We start from the raw sequence: 12,500 nt of genomic DNA, 5'->3' as shown, positions 1-12,500 counted from the left end.
ATATTATATTATATATATTATATATATTATATATATTATCTAATATATATTAGATAATATAATATATAATAATATATTAATATATATATATTATATTATATATATATATATTAATTATATATTATATAATAATATATATTATATATATTATTATATATATTGTATATATATATTAATATTATTATATAAATATATTATATATATATATTATATATATATATATATCTTCGGTTGGTATTCAGTCTAGGCATAATGTCGTTGCCCTAATGTCCTTTCTCCTTCTGAGAATGCTCTAATCCCTCTAGGGAATAAAGTGGATCTGAGCATATCGCTTCCGTCCCGCCTGCCTGAGACACAGTTTAAGTGGCATTCCATTGCAATATTGGCTTCTCCTTAGGTTTAAGATGGTCTTCCATCTTCCTGACGTGTTCCGCTAGCGCATTTTGTCATGTTTGGTTCTTTGGTAGAATTTATCTAAATCCTTTCGACATAATACCCTGCAATTCTTATCTGTAATATTTCTGAAGCGAATCTTCTCCGTTTCTTCGTTTTACCTTTTATTCCCTTACTGTTTTCGTCTTGAAAATAATGGGGACGTTTATTGTACCACGTCAGCTGCACGCAAATAGAAATCTTCCTCTTCGCTGCAGTTTATAAATTATTTTCAGAAGAGAATCTTTGTGTACCCGAGGAATGACAAACAATGGTGGAAGATATATCTGTTGAGTAAGCCATTTTTTTTTTCCTTTTTTTTTTTTTAGTTTGCATACTATGTTTGTAATGATAAAAATATTTCCTTAAAGATGAAAATTACGAAATATGCTTATGGAATCCATTCACAACGAAATTCTTTTTATCGCTTTATCGTGGATGTCTTTGTTTCTTGTACAGTCAACAACGAAACTCGAAGGAAACAGGAAGGCATTCGGTATCCTCGATTGTTATAGCTGAGCTACGTTTTTTTATTATTATTATTTTGCACGCTAAGCAAATTTATTACGCTGAAATATTCGGCGCTCAAAGGGATGGCCTGAAGGGGTTGTCCGTGATACTCAAATTCAAATTTTACTCATGTATTCACTTAATAATTTAACAAATGATAAACCGAATTATGTGGATTTAGTAATTTATTTCCTGAAAAATACATTGCATGTCCTTTTGAAGTACTACATGTACATTCATATAAAATATGACTATCATCCTTTGCATACAGCGATTAGATCACTTGGGCTGTTAATCAAATGTTGTCGAATCAGATGAGTGTGACTAATTAACATGGCCTTCGTTTTACATTTACCAAAGTCATATAAGGATCAGCGTAGTTGTTATATGATGATTCTAAATAACTGTCAGAAATACAAGGATCTCATGAGAATAGATGTACCTTCCCTCCGACTCTGTTCAACTTACTGATAACCAACCATTTTGGTAATTAACTCTTCACTCCGACCTGGCAGCGTTTTATTTCCAATAATTAAAAACTTATGGTTATTATCATCGTCAACATGATTCTGTTAGCCACAAAAGACCAAATGTTAACTGACGCTAACCAGAAGTGCATCCTCTGCACGGAACTACCTAATAAATCTACTCTCCCAGATATATCCCAATACATTCATCCTTTTCGAGATATTAACTAACAAACAGAAGTAGGCAAAACCATTAAAGTCTTCCGGCAAGGTTGCAGGAAGTAAGAGAGATTTTTACAGCGTGTAGAATGTGCACAATTTCATACACATTACATAATACAAGCCCCACTGCGTAAGTGTTCATGATTCTATTTTTAAAATTGTGGTTTTCAGTATATTGTCATTCTGCAATTAATCAAAATTTCTTGTTAAATAATGATACATTTTGTTTAATTTTCAAAAGCTAAAATTTACGAAATGCTTAGAACAAACTTTTATGAAAAAGAAAATGACATTAACTGTTGATATTGTTTTTAGGAGTCATTGTAGCTAGCATATTATAATTTCGCCTCGTTGATTCTAATTGGAATTAATACTCTCTCTGGCACAATGAGGTCAACTGTATAATGACACGGAAACTCTGTTAATTATATTATTTGAAATGGAAATAGGACGTTGGTAATTTTTGTTGATTTACTTATCTCCATTAATTTTAGAACGTTTTTTAAACAGCCATTAATCATTTGGCGTTTTACTGCTTTCCGTAAACAAATTAACTGTTACTAGAAATCCTAAAATTAAGCTGATTTAACATTTTTCCTTTTTTTCTTGAGAACACTTACTGGAGGCATTTCATTTCAGTGCCATTTTCACTTACCCCACATGAACGTATCTGACAATCAGTCTCTGAACCAAAATTGTAAGGAGGCAATGAAATAATTTCTTAACCAAAATTGTAAGGAGGCAATGAAATAATTTCTTAACCAAAATTGTAAGGAGGCAAGGAAATAATTTCTTAACCAAAATTGTAAGAAGGCAAGGAAATAATTTCTTAACCAAAATTGTAAGGAGGCAAGGAAATAATTTCTTAACCAAAATTGTAAGGAGGCAATGAAATAATTTCTTAACCAAAATTGTAAGGAGGCAAGGAAATAATTTCTTAACCAAAATTGTAAGGACGCAATGAAATAATTTCTTAACCAAAATTGTAAGGAGGCAAGGAAATAATTTCTTAACCAAAATTGTAAGAAGGCAAGGAAATAATTTCTTAACCAAAATTGTAAGGAGGCAAGGAAATAATTTCTTAACCAAAATTGTAAGGAGGCAAGGAAATAATTTCTTCACCAAAATTGTAAAGAGGCAAGGAAATCTTTTCTTTGCAAAAATTATAAGGAGGAAAGGAAATAATTTCTTTGCCAAAATTGTAAGGATGAAAGGAAATAATTTCTTAACCAAAATTGTTGGGAGGAAAGGAAATAATTTCTTAACCAAAATTGTAAGGAGGAAAGGAAATAATTTCTTAACCAAAATTGTAAGGAGGAAAGGAAATAATTTCTTTCACCAAAATTGTAAGGAGGAAAGGAAATAATTTCTTAACTAAAATTGTGAGGAGGAAACGAAATAATTTCTTAACCAAAATTGTAAGGAGGAAAGGAAATAATTTCTTAACCTAAATAGTAAGGAGGAAAAAGGAAATTAATCTCTTTCCCAAAATTAATTGTAACGGAATGGAAAGGAAAATAATTTTCTTAACCAAAACTTTGGTAAGGAAGGAAAGGAAATAATCTCTCTCCCAAAATTGTAAGGAGGAAAGGAAATAATTTCTTAACTAAAATTGTAAGGAGGAAAGGAAATAATTTCTTAACCAAAATTGTAAGGAGGAAAGGAAATAATTTCTTAACTAAAATTGTAAGGAGGAAAAAATTGTAAGGAGGAAAGGAAATAATTTATGAACCAAAATTGTAAGGAGGAAAGGAAATAATTTATTAACCATAATTGTAAGGAGGAAAGGAAATAATTTCCTTGCCAAAATTGTAAGGAGGAAAGGAAATAATTTCCTTGCCAAAATTGTAAGGAGGAAAGGAAATCATTTCTTAAAACTGAAACGAAATGTCTCCAAGCAACATGGTCAGCCAAAAAGCTGTTGGTATGTTCATTGGAAAAGAAAACAACTTCAAAAAAAAAAAAAAAAAAAAAAAAAAAAAAAAAAAAAAAAAAAAAAAAAAAAAAAAAAAAAAAAAAAAAAAAAAAAGGACCAGCACAAAATTTCCTTGATCCCCAGAAACGTGCAATCTGTGTGCAGCAATCTTTTCAGGCAAAGAAAATTGGCACATTACAGGAAGTAAATTGGTGGCGTTCTCACCACACACACACGGGATGAAAATTCGGCATCGTTTGGTAGGGAAACATTTTTAGTTTCCGTTTTTCTTCCCCCAAATAATAAAATCGCTCTCGAAAAAAGATAAAACTCATCAAGGAACAAATAGCTTTTGTAAGATCAATGGAAGACAATGAAATGAAACTCCTTTAAAAAAAATAAAGTACAACTGCTTTGGCAATGAAGTTTATATGATAGACTGCAATTTCTTCTAACATTTTTTATACCACTTTGAAACTCACAGTATAAAAATGATAAAATGACATCGTGAATTCCACAAAGGATACAATCCTTGACATCGTGAATGCCACAACGGATACAATCCTTGAAGATTTTAGTTTTCATATTTGAAGAATTCTCACAGCAATACTAGAAAATTTAGACAGAAAATTTACACCACCATATTTAGAGAAATTCTCTGGGTTCAGAGTAGACTACGCTACAAACTGACAAGTTTCCCTCCAAGAGACTGATCCTTAAAGGGTTCCTTTCTTATGAAATATATCAAAATCACCTGTCATAATAACGACAGAGACCATTTGCACATTTCGGACCATTCTAAATCTAATGTTGAGATCATATGCTACAAGTTTCATCACCCATAAACCGCTTCTCCTAAGGGAGAATGGCGACAGATATAAACAACACAATAATAAACGCTACGTTTATTCTTTAATTGTAAGAGTTCGATTAGTTACAACGACTACTCCAGGGGTGTATTTTTCTTGTAAACGATTCCACAATGTCGATCATTCAAAGAAATAAAGCTTTCGAAATCGTAATTATTTTCTAAGCTGAGTAAAATAAAATAAATATTATCCGACGTAAAAAGAAAAAACAATAAACTATGGACTTTCAAATATAACCATATATTTATAGTATTTGATAAAACACTGAAAATGTGTCGAAAGATCTCGCAGCACACTCCATTGTTTCACTTTCTCCGTGGTTACTAACTTTATATATCACACATACACACACATACATACATATATATATGCGTGTATATACCTATGTATAATATTTGATATTAATAATGGGATTCTCTTTCGCCAGAGCTGCTCCGGTCTAAACAGAACAAATCTTTATCAAGGTAAGTACAACCTTATTAATTTTCCATACATACATATCGCATATATATATATCTATATATATATATATATATATATATATATATATATATATATATATATGTGTGTGTGTGTGTGTGTGTACGTATATACCGATCAACCGATGAAAGATAATTTTTCCCCGATTTCACTCAATTAAAAAGAAAATTTCTCAATGATAACATATATATATATATATATATATATATATATATATATATATATATATATATATATATGAGTGGAATGAAAAATCACTTCGTATTTCATCATATAAAAAAGCTATGCTACTTAAAATCGAAATTCACGCCTTTCACATTTTCCTTAATTAATGCATAGTCAGTAATAAATATATAACGCTGCTTCAAATCTATTAGATGTTAATTTTTTGTTTTACTGCAGTTTTATTTTTTTCATATGTCGATAAACGTCGCTTCTTTTTTCTTTGTTAATCAATAGTGCATTACCTTTACTAGTACCTGCCTTCTTCTGTCTTTCTAGCGATGGACATCGAGGGAACGTGACAGGGATGCAGCCATCTATTTATCCGCCATCTATCATCCCCGACCTCCGTCCAAGCTCCTACCCACTATTACAATTCGAGTCAGCCTTTACATAACCTCCCCAGCCTGCCACAACCAAACAAAACCAGTGTCAGATACAGGTAACTCCTGTAAGGCCGCTTCTTGTCAAAGCTACTCATATGATTTCGTAATCCTTCGAGTCAATGGTTAAATAACGGCTTCATTCCCAATACTGATATGCTTTGGAACCATCTTTTTATCCTCCTGGCCTTGACTGTTATAACCATTTCAATGATGTGTAATTGTTTGCTAATGTATGTAGAGCGAAAGGGTTTGAAGGAGTGATATTTATAGCGATTCGACGAAGTGATAAAATATGGCATATGACAAAATGAACAACTGTATTTGAGAAGGTCTAGTCACATTGAGAGAATGATGGACGAGTAAAAAAAAAAAAAAAAAAAAAAAGAAAAAAAAAAAAAAAAAAAAAAATGGCCAAATGGAGTGGAGAAAGTGTTGGTACGGAAGAGGATTAACATTCAGAAATTCCAAAAGTGCGTTCGAGATAAAGGTGAGTGGTGCATTGTGTGTATGTGCATTGAGTTACATAATTTTTTACTATCATCTGTGTAAATGAGAGCAAATAAATGCCGAGAATGTTTTACTATATGCAAGATTCAATCCATGAGTCAGTGCCGTGACATTTGTAGCTTATCTGTGTGTGTGTGTGTGTGTGTGCGCGCGCGTGCAGTAAGCAAGCATATCTGTAAACTCGAAAACACATACATGTGGGCATGTATGTTAAGAGCGTTCCTGAAATATTGCCAGTGACTTAGATGGTGAAAATTTATTTTTTACTTTTTTACTCATGAAAGTGATGTTAAGGCTCATCATAAATAACCATCCCTTAAATTCTGAAAAATATTATTCTATTAAGAACTTCTTCAGGGTCAACAATAATTTTATATATCAATTCTTGCCGCTTTATTTAAAATCAGAATACACGTTGTCACTGAAGGGCAATAACAAAAGCATCAAACATCTACACCTCAACGAAGCCTACGCCCGCCAAAAGCGTGCATTTTCAATTTGCTGAAATCCTCAACAAATGAGGTGTTTAGGAGGAATCCAATTTAGACAAGAGCGGAAAAGAAAATTGTGTCCAATCTGCAAAACACTGTAATGGTTAACGAACAATTTGGGGAAGAGCAGGAAATTACTCCGCTAGAATTTTGTTTTTAACTTCATCGACATTGCAACCTTTTATTTGGGGGGAGGGGGAGAGCTGATTGTTTACAATTCTTCACAAAACTCACAATTCATTACGCATCTCGGTAACATCTGTACCTACAATGATATCTTATTTTTCAATTTAAAGTTTTGCGCGTGCGTGGCAAACAAACGGTTCCACGTTCAAACTCAAAATAAGTAACATTATGCTAATTGGAGTTAAAATCCAGTTAACATTTGGTAAAGATCCCGATTCTTCTAAGTGTGAAAATAACTAATTTGGAAGTAATTTCGTTATGGGGGTCCAAATCTACAGGGAACATAACATATCTTTTTCCTTCAAAGCAAATCTAATCAGAGAACATTTATATGAAATTCTAAATATTAGTAAGACTATCATTATTATTATTATTGTTATTGTTATTTTTTATTAAATATTTATATATATATATATATATATATATATATATATATATATATTATATATATATATATATATATGAATCCTGTCTCTTAGGATGTCCTCCTAGGAGCATCTTCTTGTCTTACTATGTGCACTGTTTCTAGGAGCACTCTTTTCTGCACGAGTCCTGGAGCTACTTCGGCATCTAGGCTTTCCAGGTTTCTTTTCAGCGATCTTGGGATCTTGATTAGTGTTCTTATGATTATGGGTACAATTTCCACTGGCAAATCCCATATGCTTCTCATTTCTATTTTCAGGTCTTGATACTTATCAGTATTTTCTCTCCCTTTCTCTTCTACTCTGGTGTCCTATGGTATTGCGACATCAGTGAGTGATACTTTCTTCTTGATTTTGTCAATCAACGTCACGTCTGGTCTATTGGCACGTATCACCCTATATGTTCTGATACCATAGTCCCAGACGATCTTTACTTGATCGTTTTCTATCACTCCTTCAGGTTGGTGTTCGTACTACTTACTACTGAAAGGTAGCTGGTGTTTCTTGCGCAGGCTCCAGTGGAAGGCTTTTTCTACTGAATCGCGCCTCTTTATGTATAGGTCTCTATGCAAGTGCCGGACATTCGCTTGCTATGTGGTTTATGGTCTCGTTTTTCATATTACACTTCCTTCATGTGGGCGAGATGTTATTCCCATCTATCGTTCTTTGGACTATCTGGTTCTTAGGGCCTGGTCTTGTGCCGCAGTTAGCATTCCTTCTGTTTCCTTCTTGAGTTCTCCCCTCTATAACCATTGACATGTTGTGCTATTTCTCTGTTCTGTATGTCATTCTCCTATCTCTGTATATTTCTGGGTCTTGGTCTGCTTTTATCAGTCCTTTTTCCCATGCATTCCTTGTCCACTCGTCTGCTGTCGATGTTGACGCAGTCCTCTGTGCTTAGTAGCCCTCTCCCTCCTTCCTTTCGTGTTATGTATAGTATGTCTGTATTTGTACTTGGGTGTAGTGCTTTGTGTATTGTCGTGTGTTTCCTAGTTTTCTGGTCTATGCTGCGGAGTACAGCCTTCGTCCTTCCACTACTCCTGCGCTGTATCTGATTACTGATCTGTCCATGTGTTTATGGTTTTCATATTTCCGTCGTTGAGTTTTGACTTGAACATCGCCTTAAGTCTGTATATAACCTTTCATAAATCATACCTCCGAAAGAAACTGTTGAAAATTACTTATTTGCATGTGCAAATCAGTATAATTCACGAAAAGCCCTTTATATACAGACTTAAATTTTTGTGATAGAAAAATTTAGATTTCATCGTATTTTTTTTTTTTTTAGAATCCCAAATTTTTAAGATCGATTTCATTTACTTATATCAGAATATGTTGGTTTTCTGACAAAAAAATAAATACCATAGTGTTTAAGGTCTAATATCTGGACTTATCTACACAGATGATAACAGAGGATACTGAACCCTTGGTCTGAGACTAAAAGTTACTCAGTCATTGTATCTGGCCTTCTCTTTTAATCCTTTTTGAGTATTTATCTACACCGATGACGACAGAGGCTATTAAACCCTTGATAAGACTGAAGTTACTCGTCATTACGAATATAAATATAACGCCTTAAAATGATGAAAAAATATTCTAAATCCAACAAAACATGTAAAATATTTTAAATATTCCCACAACTAGGGATCTCCGTACTGAATTGCATTAGCAATAAATAACAATAGTGTATAGCCAAAATTAAATTGGGATTAGATTTCAGGTTATCATAAAGGTCTATGTCGTCGTTCACAATTACGAAGGCCTTGGAAGAGATAACAGAGATCAGAGAAGATCAGAACCTTTCACATTTCAGACCAGAGTTGAGGCAACGTACAGCACTGACTAACCTCCAAGTTCCCGCTCGGCAATCAGGCTTCATCATAAATAATGATCATAAATTCAGAAAATAGACCTTCCGTGTAAAAGGCAGGCACTGCAACATCAAGACCGTGCAGAGATAAAACAAAAAGAAAATAATTATCAGTAATAATCTACTCCTCTGGTTTGCTTAAAGACATACACAAGTAAATTTCCTCTTCAAACGAAGTCCAGTGCTCATAACAGTCTATAAAAGTGCCCCTTGAGTCTGAGCATCTTGACGTCACAATGTTCCACTAAATGCATCAGGAACTCTGAGTTTTCCAAAGGTTTCGGTGGAAATCTAGGAAGGCATTTTCATGTATTCTGTGGAACGTCAATTGAGAATTCCGTCTCCGGTTCTGATCCTCCCTCGGAATTTATCAAGAATATTTGTTATAACAGTTGAGAAATAAAAAAAATACTTACAATGGTAAGTGAAATATGCAAATCTAACACAAAAGCCTTTAACCAAAAAACGCTTAAATGACGTTCATTTTCCCGTACTAGTGTGAATACAAAGGCTTTTCAACTTGCCAGCAACAGTCCAGGTTTCATTCTTCATTACTGTATAAATTACAATAAAAAAGACGAGTAGGAGAAAGATTTGTTAAAAAAAAGTTTTAATATTTCAACAAATATGGGAGTAGCGCGTAATTAATCGTCGTGTCCCCAAGTTAATCTTCTGTGTAGCAGTAACTGATATTAAAATAATACGAACACCTATCTTCCCTTCAGCACTATAATGCAAAAGCTATCTCACCTCAGAAAATTTTATTCTCGTACCCTAATGGAAGGACAAAGGAATCTTATGAAAACAAAATTAAAATATAATTATAGCACGCAGAAGATTAGCAAAATGATAGGGAGAGTAAGTCCTTTACGTTTAGCTATCCTAAAATAGTCCGTTAATATCCTTTAATTATTTATCCACCATAGAAATAAAGAAGACAAATATATATATATATATATAGAAATAAAGAAGACAAATATATATATGTACATGATGCCCTGTAAGGGGCTGGGGTTAATCCTTTCTGTTTCACGAGGAGAGGCTACCTCGAAGGAAATTTAACATCGGCGTCTGCCAAAACGCAAACTAAGTTTCACAAACATTTTAAATCATATGGGAGCTTGATATAATAGCTAAGAAATTTATCGAGCTAAGTTTCAAGAAGATTAAAATTTTTTATATATATTCTCAGGTTGTCCCTCTATAGATAAACAAGCCATTTGCATTTTCTTGTTCAGTTTTCATTCAAGGCCATTTCATCTGTAACTTACCTTTAACCGAGGATGCTCTTCAACTACACAAAAGATGCTTCACAGAACTGGAATCTAAAAGCTATTTCGAATATAATTTGCTACTTCATTTTTAGGTAAGAGGTTCGACCATTTTCAGCACAGAAACAGAATCTTCAGAGAGAGACTAAACTAACTCAAGTCATTTCCCCCAACAGATGCTGAGTCTCCGTAAGGGTGTCATCACATCCACTTGGTCAATATGACGCAGCCGCTGCTCGCCAACTTTGTCTCCGTATTGTCTCGTCCCCAGCATATGTTTGTTAGCCATTGCCGACAAGTGGTCAAGTTTAGGGCGTTTTGCGAGTGTTCCCCTTTATTTTAGCCCCTTAGTCCTGAGACCTCCTTGTTTGATGACTCCTCATAATGGACACTAGAATCACTAGAGAATCAGGCCTTTTCGTCGATGAAGTGTTTGATCTGTCGCCACTTATAATGAAGTCTCGTACTGCCAAATATGATGAATGTTACATTGTAAGTCAATAGAAGAACTTCTGTGACTTTGGTTTCATAAACATGTACGCATCATTCTCTCTCTTCCATGTTTTTCTCACTGATTCTGGATATCATTACTGAGTTACGATAAAAAAAACGCTTAACACTTTGATGATTAAGATATCTTGCGGTTGAAAAAAATTATATCATATCATGTTCAATACCAGCTCAGGTATGTAATTTGCTTCCAACAATTAACTTCTGTCACAAATCTTGGGTGAAGACCGTTGGTACATGAAACTCGATGCCAATTTAAACCAGTAATGATATTGTCACAGATCTGAATATTTCCACAACTTGGATCCCTAATTTAAACCACCTATCATGGTGCAAAATTTAAAGCTTTTAATGGTGCTTATTACAGCAGATAATCATTTAGGCTACTGGCATTCTAAGAATTCAAAACACGCCTGTTGATGTTGACTACTGCCAGTAGCCCGGTGAAACAGTCTGCAATTGCCAAAAGGGTTAGTATGTTGGCAGATTGTTCTTATTATAGTACCTAAATAGAGCGAGTTATAATTATAATATATATATATATATATATATATATATATATATATATATATATATATATATATATATAGGCCATTAAATGTTACGGGATCCCCCTAAATCAGGAATATTCGGTCATGGTCACCAAAGAGTTAAGATGTTTTCCCATACTCGTGTCATTACTACTTCTACTCTCTCTCTCTCTCTCTCTCTCTCTCTCTCTCTCTCTCTCTCTCTCTCTCTCTCTCTCTCTCTCTCTCTCTCTCTCGATTTGTATAAGCTATGGCAGAATTTCAGAAATGGAAGGCTTGCCATTCTATTAAGTCTCCCGTGCCGTATCTTCCTAATTTCTGGAGTTACTGTGAAAGAAAAAAAGAATAAATAAACTTTGTCTTGAGATGCATTTTCTTTTCCTTCAGAATAAATACTTTAAACTTTTGTCACGCGTCTTCGAAAAGTCTGCAGGAATTCTCAAAATTGTGTAATAATTTTGAGATAATGTTTTCCCTGAACATATTAGCTAGGCTTCACTTTTTTAAAAAACTAATTAATTTACTGTCAGTACCATCAGAGGAGAGCAACAGTATAACATACCCAGTATGAAGGGCATAGATAATAACAGTTTATGAAATATATCTTGATAGTACCAAAGAGTTAGAAGACGCTGACCAACTTGGACAGGAAACTGGAGATGATGGGAGATTTGTGGAAGTGAGAACAATTACAAACTGTGTGATTCTAGGAATCAGAAATACGAATTGAACTTTTAAAGAAAAACTTGGAAAAGATTTTGGAAAAATTAAAATAAAACGGAATTTTGGGACTACAACCAGGAAGAGATTTGGTGAAATTCATATACATTGGATTTTTGGAAAGAAACAAGTTGAGACTTTGGAAAAGTTCATCTAAAAAAGTATATATTTTAAAAGGCAATGTAAAACTGTATATACCCTCACCCGTCACACCCGGCATACACAAATTTCCAACTAATAATTTACATCAAATGCTATGTATTATGCGCATACATATTGGTGCAATGCTCAATCGCAATAAAATTCAATATTTTCTAAAATATGATATCGCAAAAACAAAATACCTCAGCACTCTGGAGGATTAATCATCAGGTATCAACTGCAAAAGGATATTAAAGTTAATAAAAATTATTTTATACAAATAATCAATAGATAACAAACAAAGAAATGTTGGAATATTGGAAATACAAATGGTGAGATATATATATAT

The 12,500-nt window shown here is 33.4% G+C and overlaps 1 protein-coding gene across 2 annotated transcripts in view; it reads left to right on the top strand.

Annotated features, from left to right (window-relative positions):
- LOC135206328 (carbonic anhydrase-related protein 10-like) overlaps positions 1 to 11,284 on the top strand; it is a 143,812-nt gene extending 132,528 nt beyond the window's left edge. For both annotated transcript variants that reach the window (XM_064237756.1, XM_064237750.1), the window contains exons 9-11: positions 4,843 to 4,879; positions 5,397 to 5,559; positions 10,427 to 11,284. In XM_064237756.1, the coding sequence (XP_064093826.1) occupies positions 4,843 to 4,879; positions 5,397 to 5,419 (60 nt within the window). In that variant the 3' untranslated portion in view covers positions 5,420 to 5,559; positions 10,427 to 11,284. The remainder of the gene's footprint in view (positions 1 to 4,842; positions 4,880 to 5,396; positions 5,560 to 10,426) is intronic.
- The last annotated feature ends 1,216 nt before the right edge of the window (positions 11,285 to 12,500 follow it).

Source organism: Macrobrachium nipponense, chromosome 11, assembly GCF_015104395.2.
Source record: "Macrobrachium nipponense isolate FS-2020 chromosome 11, ASM1510439v2, whole genome shotgun sequence".
Taxonomy (NCBI): domain Eukaryota; kingdom Metazoa; phylum Arthropoda; class Malacostraca; order Decapoda; family Palaemonidae; genus Macrobrachium; species Macrobrachium nipponense.
The sequence above is the reverse complement of the archived record's forward strand: the minus strand, read 5'-3'. Positions and strand labels throughout refer to the sequence as shown.